The 19,161-nt window shown below is 37.1% G+C and overlaps 1 protein-coding gene across 1 annotated transcript in view; it reads left to right on the top strand.

The window, feature by feature from the left end:
• The window catches only part of LOC148860748 (GEM-like protein 1), a 42,453-nt gene extending 23,806 nt beyond the window's left edge, over positions 1 to 18,647 (top strand). Inside the window, exons 4-5 of the mRNA XM_088985480.1 lie at positions 7,456 to 7,727; positions 18,274 to 18,647. Of these exons, the coding sequence (XP_088841606.1) occupies positions 7,456 to 7,727; positions 18,274 to 18,471 (470 nt within the window). The 3' untranslated portion in view covers positions 18,472 to 18,647. The remainder of the gene's footprint in view (positions 1 to 7,455; positions 7,728 to 18,273) is intronic.
• The last annotated feature ends 514 nt before the right edge of the window (positions 18,648 to 19,161 follow it).

Here is a 19,161-nt window from a genome sequence, read left to right as displayed (position 1 = left end):
ATTTGGGTACTTGTTTTACCAGCAGGAAAATGATCTTGGCCACTAGTTAGATGTCAATGATGCTTTTTTACATGATGTCTCTAAAGAGAGGTGTATGTTACCTGCTCTAGAGTTTACAACTCTTGGACATTCAAGGAAGGTGTACCTATTAAAGAAGGCTATCTATGGGGTCAAACAATCACCTTAAATGTGTTTTGATAGATTTAGTAAAACTTCAAAGAAGTTTGGATTTGGACAATAGCATGCAAGTTGTACGATTTGAGAAGCATGATATGAATTTTACCCCAATGCTTGTTGTATATGTAAATGACATTGTCTTGACTAGCACTTGGGTAGTCTTAACTCTTAAGTACATTTTGGGCATAGAGCTAGCAAGGTCAAAGAATGTTTGTTGGAAAACCACCAATATAGGGTTTGAGAGTAGGCTTGATGTTGATTAGAGGATTAAACATGTGCACAATCCAAAGTTTCCCCTACTTGGCTGATTTGGACAATGATGTGTGTGAACTGAATTCAGATCTAGGGGTGTCCAGAATAGTCGACCCCCACCCCAAAGAGCCTCTTTTATATTAAAGAGATAAAAAGTATGTACAGTTACAAGAATGCCCTTACAGGGCTGAAAGATAAAAAAAATAACTAAAATAATAAGAACTATGATACTATACAACAAGGACTACTCTAATAATGTACGTCAAGAAATATCTTCACACTCCCCTTCAAACTGATGCGTAGACATTAGCATCAGTTTGCCCATAAGAATGAGATGCTGACTCTTAGTTATGGCCTTGGTGAAGATGTTGGCAATCTGCATGTGAGAGGCAACATGAGGAACAGATATAGAGCTTGCAACAAGGAGGTCTCTAATAAAGTAACAGTCCACATCGATATGTTTAGTCCTCTCATGAAAGATTGGATTAGAAGCGATCTTGATAGCACTGGTGTTTTCGGCATATAGAGGGATAGGAGTAGGAAGAGAAATCCCAAGATCAATGAAAAGTGACTTCAGCCAAACAATCTCGCTACATGCAGAAGACATAGCTCTATACTCGGCTTCAATGGAAGACTTAGAGACAGTTTGCTATTTCTTGCACTTCCAATAGATGAGAGAGTCACCTATGAAGACACAGTAGTGGATCGGCGAGTGTCAGGGCAACCAGCCCAATCAGCATCAACATAAACCCTCAACTGTATGGATGATGAGGAAGAGAGAAACAGTCCCGGAGAGGTTGTCTCGAACATAAAGGTTGATCCAGCGAACTGCAGTCATATGAGGTTGTCTTGGGGCAGAGACAGATTGACTAACGACCTGAATAGCATGTGAGATATCATGCCTGGTCATAGTAAGATAGATCAAAGAGCTAACAAGCTGATGGTACAGGGTGGCATCAGGAAGGATGAGGCCTTTGGATTTGGATAGCTTGACATTCAGCTCCAGGGGGGTATCAACATGTTTCTCATCAGTGATTCCAGATAGTTTGACGAGATCAGAGGCGTATTTTTGTTGACAAATAAAATACCCTCGACTGTGTTAGACAGTTTTGTATGCCCTTAGCTTCAATCAAGATGATGTACTTTATGAGTTTATTGTAAATGAATAAAAGTGCATATTTGATTCATGTTCCCCTGGTATGTTTCTGTGTAATACCCTTAAACTGGACACTTAATGAGACTTGTGTTAGTTTAGAATGTTCACAGCCAGTGGGTTGGTCTGGGGAGACCTATCCTGACAAGGCTGACACTGTGGTGCCACCAAGTCGGTTGGGGTGGCCTGTCTCAGCTGCCAGGGTGAGAGCCTAGGCACATACAGTGTGGGATTAATTGAATCTTTGAACTGGACCAGATTTCCAGTATTGCCCTAGACCTTGGAGATTTATGGGCAAAATTAGAAAGTTACACCTGACCCCTAGACTCGATTATGATATTGCACACTAGGTGTCGATTGGGCTGCCTTTGATGTACCAATCAGTGAGATCCTTAGCGGGGGTCAAAACCTGGGTATGTTGGGACAGTCTGAGAATTCATCTGAGTGGGTGATCATAGTGATAGGATCAACCCCTTTGTCGGACAAAGGTAATGATCGGGGATGCACTCTCACTGATGGAAACCAATACTGCCGGTAGCCGATTTCAACCGTTGAGATTTGTTTTGAAAAGTATATTTTATATGAGATATAAAAGTATATATATTATGGTTTCGAAATGATTTGGAAAAAGGTTTTAATTCCCGGGATCCATATAAGTAGAGAGTGCAACACTGTTCCTTTCAGCCGAGGGAGAGGTCCTCTCTTGTTGGGCAATGTATGATCATTATGGGCTTAGAGGTTAAGTGTAAGACCATTGAGGATAATACCTGATGGGCTAATCTTACATCTGTTCACAGTCCCTGGGTGTTACAAGGTGGCTTGGCCCAGGGACCACTTAGGGTAAGTGTTGGGCCCATGGAGCCCATGAGATGAGTTTCATGGGGTGCACTGTCCATAACAGTGTATTCGGCCAGGCTTTGTGACAAAGGCTGGGCTGAACCCATGTGGCTGATGTGTAGATCAATGTTTGGGTCCCACGCCATACAAGGAAGCCCAACTGGGCAGCAGTTTGGAAGGCTAAGTGAGTACATAACCTTAAATGGGCCTTAAGCCCATTTTGAACTTAGCTAATTTGATTAGTCACTTAAAGGGGCGAATTCTAAGATGGATCAGCTGATAGGATTGGGCCTAGACCCTATCCACTTAGAGAGTCCAAGATCTAAATAAGATTGTGATCTGGAAGCCTCCTAATTAGATTAGGAGATGGCTGATCTGATCTGTAGATAAGATAAGGGTTATCCCTTATCACTTAAAGGGATTTGTAATCCAAAAATGATTTGGATCACCAACTCCTAATGGGATTAGGGGCTGATCCCTTTAAGTTATAAAAGGAGGAGGGGGCGGCAGCCTTTAGACATGCAAGCACCAACACATTCTTGTCTTCAGAGCTGAGATCACAAGAAGAGAGAATTCTGCACCCTGTGAATACTCTCTTGCCGCCTCCTTCCTGCCGCTGCCGCCTACAGCAGTTCGATCTCCTCCTCTCTACAGGAGTAATCAAGATTCGATCTTAATACCAATCTTTTGGAGAAAAGATTGATTGGAGCTGTATTCACAAGCCATTCAGTTGATTCTTGTGAAGGGTCAAGTTCTTTTGGAAGAACACTACTGATTTTGCTCCACCCTGCACTGCGCCATCTTCAGTGGGAGCAGATTTTGGATCCTTCATTGGGCGTGAAAACGTCCATTGGGAGATACTGTTTCTCCGTATCAGGTATAATCTCTCCCTACTCCTTTTGGTTTAGATCTGGTTTAGTTTATGGTTCAAGATGATCTTTGAAAATATGATTTTTTAAATAGGGAATGCGATTCCCAATTGAAGGGAGAGAAATTTTTTTGAAATTCGCCCCCTTATTCTGCAATCTTTGGGCGCCCATAGGATGGATATCATATCCCTTCAGATTGCTACGATGAACCTCCAAACCCAAGAAGTAAGTGAGAGGACCCAGGTCCTTCATATGAAATGAGTTATGAAGTAAGGACTTCAGCTCACAAATGCCGTCATAGTCATCCCCCGTTAGGAGCATGCCATCAACATATAATAGAAGAATAGTAATACCCTAGGGTCTTCTCTTAACAAAGAGGGAGGAGTCAGAGGAATTCTGATTATACCCAGCTGCAACAAAAACATCCTGGAAGTGATCAAACCAAGCCCTGGGTGCTTGCTTCAGGCCATATAAAGACTTCTTCAAGTGACAGACATGTGAAGGATCATTGCAATATCTGGGTGGAGGTTTCATGTAGATTGTCTCCTTTAATTCGCCATGAAGGAACGCATTCTTCACATCGAATTGATAAATAGTCTAGGAATAAACAACAGAAATGGCCATAAGAGTCCAAATTGTGGTGATCTTAGGGACTGGGGCAAATGTTTCTTCATAATCAATCCCATTTTCCTGACTGTATCCTTGGGCAACTAACCGGGCCTTAAATCAATCAAGAGAGCCATCTGATTTCAGTTTGATCGTATAGATCTAACGGCTTCCAACAATAGAAGCATCTGGAGGAGCTGGCACAAGATCCCAAGTGTTATTCTCATGGAGGGCTTGAATTTTGACATCCATAGCTTCTTTCCACTGAGGACTTCTAATGGGTTGCTGAAAAGATCTAGGGATATCTGTGGAAGAAAGTACAACAGAAAAGGAACTATGGTTTGAAGGAAAACCATAACGGTTAGGAGGTCTAGAGATATGAGTAGAACGACGAAGTGGAATAACTGAACTACTATCTGAAATAGGAGGATCTTGGGTCAAGGTATCACTTACAGAGGATATCTGAGACGAATGCTCTGGACCAGGTAGAAGGGGGGTTGTAGGTGCAGGAGCCGGGACACGTAGCCGCTTGCGGGTGAAGACAAGAAGACCACTCTCGGTTGAGGAAGTAGTAGTGGAAGGAGCAGACAATCTAGCAACCCCAACAAGGGAGATATGTTCAAGAAACACAACATTGCGAGAAATCCGAATACAGAGGATGGAAGACTGAGCAGTTACTTTAGATCGTTCCCGAACAAGAAGATGGACAAAACAAAGACATCCAAAAACATGAAGGCTAGAGAAATCTGGGGGATAACCAAAAAGTTTTTGGAAGGGAGAGGTGTTGCCTAGAACAGAGGATGGAAGAAAATTGATCAAATATACGGTTGTATTGGCTGCTTCTACCCAAAACGAAGTTGGAGTATGAGACTCCTATAGTAATGTCCGCACAACACCGAGAATGTGTTTGCTCTTCCGTTCTTCTACACCATTTTGTTGTGGAGTTTCTAGGCAGTTGCGCTGAGACTGAATTCCATGACTCCTCAAATATGCCAAGAAGTCTCCATCTCTATATTCTCCCCCTGAATCTGAGCGGAGGACAGTCACACTGCACTTGAGTCGATTTTGCACCATAGTATGAAACAATTTAAATGCACCAAAGACTTCTGATTTGTGTCGCAGAAAATAAATCCAAGTATATCTAGTACTATCATCTATAAATAATACGAAATATCTGTACCCCGATCGTGAAGTAATAGAAGCTGACCAAACATCACTATGTATTATCTCAAAATGTTTAGTGGCATGTTCAGATTTATGAAGAAATGGTAAAACATGACTTTTACTCAAACAACACAGTGTGCAAGAAACATCAAAAGTATCAACAGGGGGAATTTTGTTCTTAATCAAACCAGAGTCAAACAAAAGTTTTAATTTTTGGGAATATGGATGACCCAATCGTTTATGCCATAAATCCCAAATATTATTTCTATAAGTCAACATAGAATCAGACAAAGAAGAACTAAGTAAAGTTGAGGATGCCCCCAGTTGAGACTTCTCGAACTCTAGTGCAAATAGACGGCCCAACCTATGCCCCTTCCCTTTCACCTTCCTAGTGTACCGGTCCTGAATCAAGCAACCATCATGAGAAAAAGTGAGAACATTTCCTTCACCAACAAGTCGACCAACATAATTAAGATTAGTAGTAAGGTTGGGTACTAAGAGGGTTTTGGAAAGAGGAAAGGATCTAGTTGGTGACAGTTGACGGGACATATCATCACTTCCAATGATGTCTAACTTTTCACCATTAGCAGTAATAATATGTTTATGGTGAGTTTTAGTGGAAGGGATTGGGTGGTTGAGGTAGGCTCCTGTCATATGGTTGGTGGCACCTGAATCTATAATCCGGCTGCAGTGAGAAGTCTAGTCTCTTCTCTTAGAAGTTTCCCTAAAACAGAATCCATATCTGAAAGTGTTCCCCTACTTAGAATGTTGGACCTGATTATCTCATATTCAGGTTTGAGTCTCATCACGAATTGAGTCACCTTTCTCTTCTCAAAGTGCTTTTGAAGATATTTTACACACTCCACTGGATCCATGGGTTCAATGTTAACAATCTCATATTCAGCCCATAAATCAAGAAAACCAGAATAATACTCCTGTATCCTCCTCTCTCCTTGGCTGTAAAGAATATTTCTGATTCTATCTGATATTGCTTAGATACATTGGATTGTTGATAAACCTTTTCTAGGTACATATACATCTCATGTGTTGTTTTCATTCTCCTCATGGGAACGGATATATGATAGTCAATAGAACTCAGAATCCAAGAAACAAGGTTACCTTTGTCCAACTTCCGTTGTTGTAAAGCTTTGGCCTCGGTCTCAGCTGGTTTGGTGATTGTTCCATTCAGATATCCTTCTAAACCCTTTCCCTCAACATAAAAGTCAAAGTGAAACTTCCACATCCCATAGTTCTGTTCATTCATCTTTACAGGGATGATATCACCTCTGTCTGAAGCCATTTCAGCAAGAAAAAAACACAAATTGGGTTCGACTGAAGTTTAAAGAAATTAATCTGAAGCAAAACTTGATCCAAAGACGAGAAATAGGCTGTAATCAATCCAAGAGAGTCAATAAACTGAGATAGAAACCCCTTACTTTCACCGGAGATTGTTCAAGATCCAAAATGAAGAGAGGCTGAACACAGTCCAGAAAAGGAAAGTCTGGGCGCAGCGGCCAAGAAGAAGAGTCCAGATCTCTCTCAAACGAGAGAGATCCAATAAAATCTCTCTCTTTGAGTGCGCAGAAAACAGAAGAGGAGTTCCTGGATAGATCAAAACAGTCCATGGCCACTTGACAGAAATGTAGGTTTTCAATAGATCACGAGGGCAAGACGGATCAGAGAGAAGGAAGATCAAAGAGCAACCTGCTTTGATACCATGTGAACTGAATTTAGATCTAGGAGAAAACAGATCTAGGGGTGTCTAGAATAGTCGACCCCCACCTCAAAGAGCCTCTTTTATATTAAAGAGATAAAAAGTATGTACGGTTACAAAAATGCCCTTACAGGGCTGAAAGATAAAAAGAACAAATAAAATAATAAGAACTATGATACTGTACAACAAGGACTACTCTAATAATGTACAACAAGATATATCTTCACAATGTGATTGATCCACATGGAAAAATTTGCCTTTTTCTGTTTTATGGTAAAGAAATTGGAGATTAAATTTTCTAAGCAACCGATACAGTTTTTCTTGTTCATATTTTTGAAAGGTACTTTTCCGCCCCATTCATTTTTAGCCTTCTAGGTAAATCACTTATGCCGTTAGTGTTTCCCAAGTAATGCTTTTAGGTAAATCACTTATGCCATTAGTGTTTCCCAAGTAATGCTTTTATCTTTTTGTCTTTACATTTTAGCACTTGTTTAATGAGCATTTTTGTTTCATTAAATTTTAGAATCTTTTCCCTCTAGGTGGGAAGCAACTTACCCACTTGGGATAATCTTGACAAGATAAGGTCATTGATCTATGACTCACAGTCATTGAATTGCAACTTCTGATTTATTTAATCTACACTGAAGGTAAATTCTAATCGCTGTGCATGTCTTGTATGATAGTTAAAACCAGCCCTAGTGTCACTGATGCAGCCATGACACGACTTGCTCAAGGGACGAAGGTTCTTTCAGAAGGGGGACGTGATAAAGTTTTTCACCAGATGTTTGGGATTTTGCCTGATGAGAAAGTCCTTAAGGCATATTCTTGTTATCTTTCAACTTCCTCAGGACCTGTGATTGGAACACTCTATATATCCACAAAAAGAGTCGCCTTCTGCAGTGACAGTCCTCTTTGTCATTATACTGCTTCAAGACAGGAATGGATGTATTACAAGGTATTCTTTTTTGTCCATGCAATTACAATCTGTTTATCATAGAATCCTTTTTCATATTTTATCTTTCATTATCATTACAAAGTTGTATAGTTAATCAATTAGATTCTTCCATTTATATTCTAAGCTATTTCTGAAAATGGAAGGATTAGGTGGCCAATCTGAACCAGACATTGGCTGAGGATTTTGGATACAGAATGTGTTTAATCCCCTCCCCATGTTGGCCATATAGCACACATTGTATTCAATGTTTACAAATAGAGTTATGCTTCTAGAATTATTATCATTCTTACTGTTGTTGTTGTTGCTATTAAATCAAAACCTTCATACATAAAAGAGATTATTTCAGATATGTGGCTAAAACATTCAATTGAGCTTATTTCAGTGATGTCTGGACATCACTTGCTAATTCTCGGCTTGGAAAGAAGTGTACTTGAATATGTTTTCTTAGATAGAAGATGGAAGCGTTTCCAACATTCAAGTTGTTTCATGCAATGGTCCGAGTTTGCTTCAGATCACTAGTATTCTCCACTCGAATTTAGGGGGAGAATTCCTTGATGGGGAACAATGGAATAGAATCTCAACAAAGATGTCCAAGTATACCTCAATAGAATAGAGTTGCAGTGCTAGAATGACCATATTATGAGCATCATGTGGACCATGTTACAGGATTTTCATGCTCCGGCTTCTTTTTCGGTAGAGACTGCTAGTATAGCTATGTATTTGATCAATCTCCTTTCCCCTAGTGTTCTTAACAATGTTTTTCTCTTTCAAAAATTGTTTGGTTATCTTCCTGGTTTCTCTAATACTCATGTGTTTGGTTGTCCCTAATTTGTTCATCTCCCCCCACTTGAATGTACTACTCTGTTGGCTCAATCTGCTTTGTGCACTTTTGTGGGATATAGTCATGATCATGGGGGATTCTTGTGCTATGATCCTGCTCATCACATACATATTTCCCTTAGTGCTGTATTTCTTGAGCATATTTCTTTCTTTGTTAGTATTGCTTAGTTGACTACTTATGTTTCTATTTGTAGAGTTTTAATTCATAGGATACCTCTGATTCTCCTGCCAAGGGGGATTTGCTTGTTTATCAACGTAAAAGGTTACGTGCTGTAGCACCTACCCTCCCAACTCTAGAATTTGATCACAACCTTCTCCTATGTTTGTATGTGATACTCTTCTTTTCGATATTTCTAGTTCTCACCTCTTCTGTTCCTTTGCGCTATTCTACTTGTATTTTTCATCCCTAGAATGCTATGGGTTTCCTTTAAACCATAACTTCTTTTCTGTTGTTCTTTGCTCAACATATAACTCTTGTTCTTCTTATAGGCAAGCTATTCAGACCATATTGGAAATAAGCCATGGATGTAGAGATCAATGTTGTTAAAATTGTACGATTTGCAATTCAAATCCTATTATTTTAATGCAAGAATTGGTGCTCTAATCATTTTTTTCTCTGTTTTTATTTTACACAAAAAGACACTTCAACCCTATTATTTTCCATTCTTCTTTAGATGCCAAAAACAGGGGCTCATTTAGGGGCGTCAATGGTATTCGAAAATCCGATTTTGAATTCGAGATTCGACATAATCAAATTGAATTCAAATATCTAATTGGTCAAATTTGGATATCCTATTTATACCGAATAGCTAGGTGGATTCGAATTGGGAGATGATTTGATTGGATTCAATAAATATATCTGAATTTGACCGATTATTTAATTTTTTATATATAATATATAAAATATTTAAAATTTTTATATGATTTATATAAATAAAATATTTATTTTATATATTTATTAATTCCTAAAATAATTAATTGGTCAATTTCGAATCGAATATTTGGATATTTAATCGAATTCGAATATTAATTTTCAATATTCGTCAGATATCAAATCGAATTCGGATATTGTCTGATTCAATTTGAATTCGATTTCTTTACACCCCTAGGTTCCATCCTTCGTTTCCCTCTATACTTTTTTTTTACAAAAAAAAACCTCTCGTTTTTTATGTAAATACCATTTTTCTCCATTGTTTTTAACACAAAAATCAAGGGCTCCACCCAACTAGTTTCTCCCTTCTTGTTTTGATGCAAAATGTAGGTTTTCCTCGTATTTTTGACACAAAAACAATGCTCAATCTTACTATTTCTCCTCATTTTTAATGTAAAATAAGGTATTTTTCCCATTTTTTCATTGTTTTTGATACAAAAGTAGGGGCTTTTCCCCAATTTCTTTTTTACCTTCATTTTCCTTGTTTTGTATTCTTTTTTTCCATGAAAACAAAACACCTAGTGTGTATTTAAATTTTAGACTTGAAAATATAATTTCTTTAGATTTTAAAATTAAAATGTGTACTTGAATCATGATATCTTAGTTTATACTTCAAAACTTAATTTCTTTAATTGCATATAATGTTTATTTGTAGTGTCTCACTATTGTACTGAAATGTGTAGCCTGTTATTTTTCATGCTAGGATCTTATGTGTAGTATCTATGTGTAGTCTCTATGCAACCTAGTAGTCTCTTATTTTAATATTTTTTATGATGCATGCATGATTTTAACAATTGAAACAATAGAAACTAGAGAACATTGTGGTTGTTTTTCCTTTAAAAATCTTGTGGATAAGGATAACCAAAGAAAAATGGTCCTTAATTATACCATAGGATCAATTGAATTATGACTATTGCTATGGTACTAAAGTAGTGTAATTATCACTTATATTACCTACTTATTCTGTCTATAAGTTGAAAGTCGGTGCAAAATCATTTTTCTTATATTTTTGTTATGCTTAAATACTTTTTATAGGTTTTTGACAATTTTTCAGAAATTCAGAAAAAAATCTTACCATTAGTGTTTAGAAAACTGGACTAGAGTGGTTAGTCAGACCGGTTGAACCACGACCCGTGGCACTGATTGGTTCGATCACACCCCAATAACTGGAAACTGGTGAACTGGTGCCGATTTCGTGAAACTTCCTGGGCCATTAAATACTTGAAATTTTAAAATGAGTTTAAGAAGACTTGAGCCCATAACCTCTTATTTTTATATATTACTTAATTACCATTACTTTATTACACGTATTTTAATGAAAAATGCAAATTCAAGTTATGAGACTTGGACCCTAGTCATTTGCTTTAAAAATTAAGGAATTTTCCATCCATCCACCATATTTAAGTACATTAAAAGTTGTAAAATATATTATATATAGTATTTATATAACCCGTAGTATATATACATATATGCCACGTTATCATGGTTTGACTACCGGTTTGATCCTGGTTGAACCTCTAATTTACCATGCAGTCATCTGATTTAGGGTTGCATGATGGAAGACTAAAAAAAATCCCAAAAAACTACTCTTGTACCAAGTAGAAAAGAAAAGGCAATAATCTGATTTGATAATAGAGAGAATGAAGACAGAAAGAGAGAGATCTTAGTGAGAAGAAAAGAAGAGGAGTTCGCATCTCCGCCCACCCCTGTCACGCCACAAACACCCCACACAACGTGCGACTGCCACATGTCCAGTCACATGCAGTGGGGCGTTCCCACGTGCTCGTCCCATTAGCCCCAAAACGAGCCCAATTTTCCTTTCTCTCATACAACGTTTAAAATGACCCGGAAATGGAACCGTTTTGGCCACCGGTTTTCGTGTTGACGGTTTGACCGTCCAGTTCGAACAGTCGGCCTGTTTTGACAAATAAATTAAAAAAATCAAAACCGTTGAACGGGTCGACGATTCGACCGCCCGAGTCAACGGGTTGTTGACTTTTTCAACGGTTTTTGGCCAACTACCGGGGTTGAGGTTAAACAGAACCGGCTGCCTCGACAGTTCCCGAGCCAAACAGTTTGACCGTCTGGGTCAACGACGGTTTGAAAACCTTGCTTCAAATCGTGTTTGACTCCCGTTTTACTCTCCTCTGCCCGAGCTTGGATCCAACTCCATCTCTGACACCAACAATTTCTCCGGCCAGTTCACTGTCACCAAGTATGCTCCAACCCTCGTATTTTGTTTTGATACTTGCTTTTTTTCATTTCAAATCAGTGAAACCCTCGTTCGATATTTTGTTTTTCATTTCAAACCAGAGAAACTTTTTTTTCCCCTCTTCCAACTCCCTTTTCGGTACCAGCAATCGCTCCGGCCAGTTCACCGTTACCAGTCTCCAACCCTCGTATTTTGTTTTGATATTTATTTCTTCATTTCAAATCAGGGGAGCGCCTTGTTTCTCTGATTTAGAGTGTACCTGGTGACGGTGAACTGACCAGAGCGATTGCTGGTGCTGGAGAGGGAGTTGGAAGAGGGGAAAAGGTTTCTTTGGTTTGAAATGAAAAGCAAAATATTGAATGAGGGTTTCTCTGATTTGAAATGAAAAAATCAAATATCAAAACAAAATACGAGGGTTGGAGCGTACTTGGTGACAGTGAACTGGCTGGAGCGATCGTCGGTGCCGGAGATGGAGTTGGATCCGAGCTCGGGCAGAGGAGAGTAGAACGGGGTTAGACACGATTTGAGGTTGAGGGGACGAGAATATGGGAGCAAGGTTTTTGAACCACCGTTGACCTGGACGGTTGGACCGTTCGGCCTGGAAACTGTCCAGGCAACCGGTTCCGTTTTACCCCAAACCCAGTATTTGGCCAAAAATCGTTGAAAAAGTCAACAATCTGTTGACTCGGGTGGTCGAACCATTGACCCGTTCAACGGTTTTGACTGTTTTTTTATTTTTAGTTATTTTTTAAATTTATTTGTCAAAAACAGGCCGTCCATTCAAATCGGACCACCGAACCGTCGACCTGAAAATTGGTGGCCAAAACGGTTCCTTTTCCGGATTGTTTTTGAAAACGTTGTATGGGAGAAAGGAAGTTTGAGCTCATTTTGGGGCTAATGGGATGAGCTAACGGCTGTCCCATTAGCTCCGCACGTGGGGACACCCCACTGCGTGCGATTGGGCATATGGCAGTCACACATTGTGTGATGCGTTTGTGGGGCGATAGGCGGTGGGGCAGAGATGCGAACTCAAAGAAGAGATGGGAAGAATCCAATAATGATCTGGCCACCCCACTCATTATCTTATATACTCATAAAAAGGATTGATTACAAAGACTAAAATACCCTTAAATGGATGGCTATTATTCATAACATAAAAACAACTAAAAAAGAACAACATAAACTGATGATTATAAATGAGAAAATCATAGGAAACTGCCGAGTAGAGGAAAGTTATGCAAGAAGAAATGGAGGCCCTAATTAAAATTAGACATGGTAGTTGATTTGCCTACTCATAAGACGACAATGAAATGTAGGTGGGTGTTTAATGTGAAGTACAAGGCTAGTGGTAGTATACATAGACTTGTAGGATAGAGTATTTGGAGACCTTTGTTCAGGTTCTCTTGTCCGTAGCAGCCACCTATTCCTGAACACTCTTTAAGTTTGATGTAAATAATGCATTCCTCAATGGAGATTTGTAGGTGTACATGGACCTTCCAGTTGGGTTTTATGATGATATAGGTGGAGGAAAGGTGTGTAGATTAAAGAAGTCTTTATATGGATTGAAGTAATCACCTAGAGAATGGTTTGATAAGTTTAGGGAAGCATTGACTTGCTTTGGATGCACAAAGATTCAGTCAGATCATACACTCTATGAAGTTAAAGGGTTCACTTGTGTTAGTGCTAGTAGTATATGTTGATGATATTGTAGTTACAAGGAGTGACTTGATTGAGATTAAAGACCTACAATAGGAGTTTGAGATTAAGTAAATTGGAGAATTTAATTTTGTGTTGCTGATAAAAAAAAAAAAAGAATTTAAGTATTTTCTAGGTATTAAGGTGGCAAGGTCCAAACATGGGATCTTCAGGAGAAAATGTGTTTGACTTGTTATAGGATATTGGAAAATTGGGAGTCAAACTAACTAATACACTTATTGACTAGAACCATAGCATTAATTCTTTAGATGGTGCGTTAATGAGGGATGTAGGAAGGTATTGGAGATTGGTGGGCCACTTGTTATACTTGTGCATGACACGTCCAAATTAGACCTGTTCATGGACCGGGTAGCCCAATGGCCCGACCCAGCCCGACTCGTTATTTTTCGGTTTTGGACAAAACTTTAGGCCCATGGGTTTGGGCTCGGGCTTTCTCAAATAAGCCCGACCCAGGCCCGATCTCAGCCCGATACTATTACATATAATAAAAAGTATTTATGTTATATATAATAAATATATATATATATATAATATTTGTTTCTTAAATTATTTATAAATATTAATTTATTATTAGGAAATACAAATTAGTTTATTAAATTATTACTAATTTAATATAATATTAGTTTATAAAAGTACACTGAAAGTAAGACATTTTATGTACAGGTCAGGCTTTGGGCTCGGGCTTGCACATTTTCTGTTGATAAAGAGGCAAAGCCTAGCCGAGCCTGGCTCGGCCCGACACGTGAATAGGTCTAGTCCAAATATATCTTATGTTGTTAGTGTTGTAAGTTAGTACATGCATGCTCCTTGGGTTTAGCATTGGACAACTATTAATAGAATTCTTGCCTACTTGAAGAAACATCTAGGTAGAGGAATACTCTTTACTGATCATGGACGTATGAAGCTAGAAGCCTATACAGATGTAGACTAGGTAGGATGCTTAGATGATAGGAGGTCTACATCTGGACTCTACACCTTTGTTGAAGGAAACATTGTTTCTTAGAAAAGTAAAAAAAATTGTTAGTTGTGGCCCAGTCAATTGTAGAAACCGAGTATAGATCAATGGCTCATGGTGTCTCAAAACTCCTTTGGATTCGGTTCTTATTGGGTGAGATTGGAATTGTTGCAAATGAACTTATGGTATTGTGATAATCAAGTTGCAATCAACATTACCCATAATCCAATTCAACATGATAGGATGAAGCATATTGAGTTAGACATACACTTTAAGAGGAAGGGTGACATTAGGGAAAATTTGCTTGCCATGTGTTTCATCTGATTTACAGCTAGCTGATGTCTTCCCCATAGGAGTTGCAAAAAATAAGCTTGAACACTATTTCCAACTCGAGAGGCAGTGTTGAGAAATTGCTGTATTTTTAGTTTCTTATATTTATTAGAAGTTATTAGGCATTCGGCCGATGGGCTTTGTGTTTTTTAAGTTACGTTTCGAAGTTGTTTAAGTAACTGCCCTATTGAGAGGATATTGGGGATTGTACACAATTTATTCTTTTAATATAAAAGATAGTGGAAGGGGTGGCCATATCTATTATTGGCCTTCTCTTCCCTCTTCTTCCATCTTCTTCTCTTCTTCTACTCCCAAAAAACTCTCTTTCTCTTGATTTTTCATAAATCCTTTTATTTCTTTTATTTTATAGTGAAACAAAGCTCAGCATGGGGGGGGGGGGTCCTCATTGGGATTCACCATGGTAAGAAAGGAGGCAACACTAAGGTTTCATAATAAGAAATTGAACTAATACTCATTTATTGAAATATGCTTCAAATCTGGTTAAATTGACAAATATTACTGATGATAAATTGTAAGTCAAATTGTAAGTTTGAGAGTTCTTTACTTCTATATGCAACACTATATCAATAATTAGTGTGATCTCTCATTTATTTAATTTGATCTGATATTTCTCATGTAGTCCAGGTTGTTTATTAATTTGTTTCTGCCCTTTGCTAGCCTAATGAAGGATTAAATGCAAAACTAAGCTTACGAACAAATATCTTTAGAAACAAGAGATTTTAAAATAAGTAGGTTTAAAACTGAATATATGCTTTATAACTTTATCAATAATAGGAATGTAAATAAAATGTACACTCAGGATTGGAGACAAAGAGATAACTTAATGTGTTCCTTTTTTGGTACCTTGGTTTGTTAATCATTAACAAGGCAGGTTGGTTTGGTTCCAAGGCAAAGCCTAAAACCTACCCTATAGGGGTTGGTTTTATGATTTTGTAACCAGAACCTACTTAACCTACCTTGTGATCATTGGTTCCATGTAGGGCTGCAAATAAGTCAGATCGTATCCGATTGGAATCCAAATTCAATCCAGTAAGAGTCGGATTCGGATATCTCCCTTGATCCTAACAAATCAGATCAAATCGGAAAAGTTGATCCATTTATTTAATGGATTGAATTCGAATATATCCCAATCTGATATTCCATGACCCGATCTGATCCATTAATTATGAAATCTCTTATATTTTATATTATTTATATATTATATATGTATATTCTATATATTATTTATATAACATATAATTATAATATAATATGTTATTTATATTATATCAACTTTTTTATTACAGTCCAAAAAATTGAATCGCATTCAGATTGGTTGGATGGTTTTGGCCTTAGCAGTTCCAAGGTTGGTTCTAATGTCTACCCATTGAACCTATTCTTCCTTTACCCAGAAAAAAAACGAAACCTATTCTTTAAAAAAAAAACTTTTCATAATATTAAGAATAAAATTAGATTGGTATATATGTTGTTGAATTTAATACAGTACTATATGTTAAGTTGTGTTTTTAACATTAGGAATTGTAAATGTGGCATAATTACATAATCACAAATTGTATTAATGTTAATATTACTATTAATATTGATTAGAAATCATAGTCATAAAATGTTTAAACTAGATTTTCAATATATATAGTTCTAAACTTATCATTATAATTTAAATTTAGTAAATATTATCTTTTACATTACTTATTCTACACATTCAAATATTCAATTAAAGGCTTTCAGTTCACTTAAGTGGCTAAGTGATCAAGTGAGACCATGGTCTTTGTAAACATGAGTGCTTGGGTTCAAATCTTCACATCCTTAAAGTACTTTGGAATTTATTCTAAGGCAAGTTCAGTTGCAAGACTGGTTTGACCAAGGCTAATCGAGGCCAATTCAGAAAGGGAAATTTCTTAGACCCTGGAATTAGTCTAGGTGGATATTGGTTCCAAGAATTTGGACCTAAACCCTATCCAGTAATAGATTGGGTAGGGCTAATTCAAGGCCGGTTCAATGTCAGTGCCATTCAGTTCCCCGTACAACCTACCCATTTACTCATCCCTACTAACATGGGAGGGATTGAGAAGGTTTGTTACCATATGAAGCTGTTGTAAGGTTAGTTATTGTGTCAAGCAGAATGTTGGGCAGTCAAGAAACAATGTGTTCAAAAAATGATTGTGGAAAAAATGCATATGATACTCAGATGGATGAGTGCAAAAGCTAAAAAGTTTAGGGTAAAAAATGAAATCATTCAAAGGAGATCACCTACAGCACCCATAAGAAGTGATTTGTTCCAAGTTGAAGGGGTAGAAGTGCCAGCGGTAGACCAAAAAGGTAATCGGTCTAAGTAGCAAGAAGTGGTTTATAACATAACAATAGATGATGCACGTTCTTTTCTGTATAACATAAGAATAGAATGATGCTGATGATGACACCCATTAATATCTAGTTCCTACTGATAAGCATAATAATATTATTTGAACCTGGGCAGTTTGCTTGACAAGTAAGAATCCTTACATGTAGACTACATTATAAGACATAAAAATATTGATGATTTTAAATTTTAACTTTTCGATCACCCTTCAAATATTTTTTTCTTGTCAAGCACCACATCAACCTAAAAATTAGAAAAATGAAAATAATTAATTAACCACTAATATTAATGTGATTTATTAAAAATTATTTATATACTTAAATCATTAAAATTAGTATTTTTAAGTGTACATTAAATTTACTTTTGTTAACTCTTCTACCATCTCCCAGCATTTCTTAAGTGTATCCCAATAATTCACACTTCATCATCATCATCATGCAAGCCTTATCCCAACTATATGGGGTTGGATATATGAATTCTGTTTTGTCATTATTCTGTTCTGTTTCAATTATTTCTTACTTTTTTTTTATTATAAACCCATGTCCTTTTTTGTGTCTACGCCTTGCTCTTCAAGCCCGTCAACATGATAGATATAGGTTTGTATCTTGTTTATAATAGTGTTAAATTTAATGTTATTGATCTGTAGGTTTCTAAGAGTTCCTCTAATGTATCCCTGTTTATTTGTGTATCAAAATACGTATCCTAAGTTGCCGTACTGAAACATTTTGCGATGCCCATTGTGCATGTATCCCCTAATGCATCCCTGTTTATTGATCTGTGCTTTCCGACCCCAAAGGCAAGGCAAAAGGTTTCAGTGGTTTGTGCATTGTATTTTGTACCTTGATCAAAAGACTAGTGCGCAATTTTTGGAAGCATACAACTAAACCATGGACTTGGTCTGCAATTCTGCGTGATAATGGATAGAGGGCATAAACATAATAATGATTTAATTAACTGGATAATGAGTTTACAAGATTATGTGGTGTATTATAGCTTCCAATTGGCTAGAAAGTGTTGGGATAAGCATTTTAATTTGCTGCCAATACTTTGACAGGCGTTTTGTCAAATTGTATCAGAATATTCTTACCCAAGTTTCTCATTGATCTTGTTTTTGGAGTTTCTTGAAGTTCTCGTTTGGTAAGCAAATGTCTTTGGCCTTCTGACTTTTCTGTCTTGAAAATCTAGGTGGTAGTGACGCTTATTCAATTGATGGCAGTGAATCCTTCTTCAAATAGATTGAACCCATCTGACAAATACATCCAGATTTTGACTGTTGATGGCCATGAATTTTGGTTCATGGGGTTTGTATCGTATGACAAAGCACTCAAAAATCTAGGTGAGGCTTTAGAACATCGTGGTTCTCACTCCAGCGGAAGTCATTAGAACTAGGAATAACGCGTGTTTGTGCGTTGTTGATGTTGAAATGATATCTATACATACTGTCATACAACAACAAATTTCATTGGAACATCTTTTAATTAAATTACATCTCTTTGATATACGCAACTATATGAATTTGTTTATATTTGTGGATATAAATGGAATCTTTGGTTGACCAACTATCAAGTTGGATTTTGATTTTTTCTTTAGTCGGCCATAAATGAACAATTTTATCTTTTTTTTTCTGTTTTCTTTTTTTAATTTTTTTCTTAATTTTATTACTTTAAAATTGAAGTAAATAACTCAAATAGCCAATCTTCATTAACTCAAATAGCCGGTGGTCAATTTCCATTGACATAAGTTTTTACAACAATCACTCGCCATCTTCAAGTAAAAATTATGTTGGCGGTTTTTGAGACATAGACCAACAATTTATGATCATTAGCATAGAGTTTCTGAGGAATGAAAATAATATGGGGCACAACTATATTTTTGTGCTATACAATTTGTGTTATGGACCCTTTTTTCATTCTAAAGTGAATGAGACCCTAAGAATTTTGCAACAAAACGCTCTTCATATTATTCATTCTTGTCTAGAATGATTAAGAATTGAAAGAATGTGGATATAGCAGCAAACCAAACACGGCGTTATTAACTCTATTTATATCTATATCCATATCTATATCTATTTGT

This window comes from Nelumbo lutea, chromosome 4, assembly GCF_056320005.1.
Source record: "Nelumbo lutea isolate HS-2025 chromosome 4, American lotus-T2T, whole genome shotgun sequence".
NCBI lineage: Eukaryota > Viridiplantae > Streptophyta > Magnoliopsida > Proteales > Nelumbonaceae > Nelumbo > Nelumbo lutea.
This window is presented reverse-complemented; position numbering and strand designations above follow the sequence as displayed.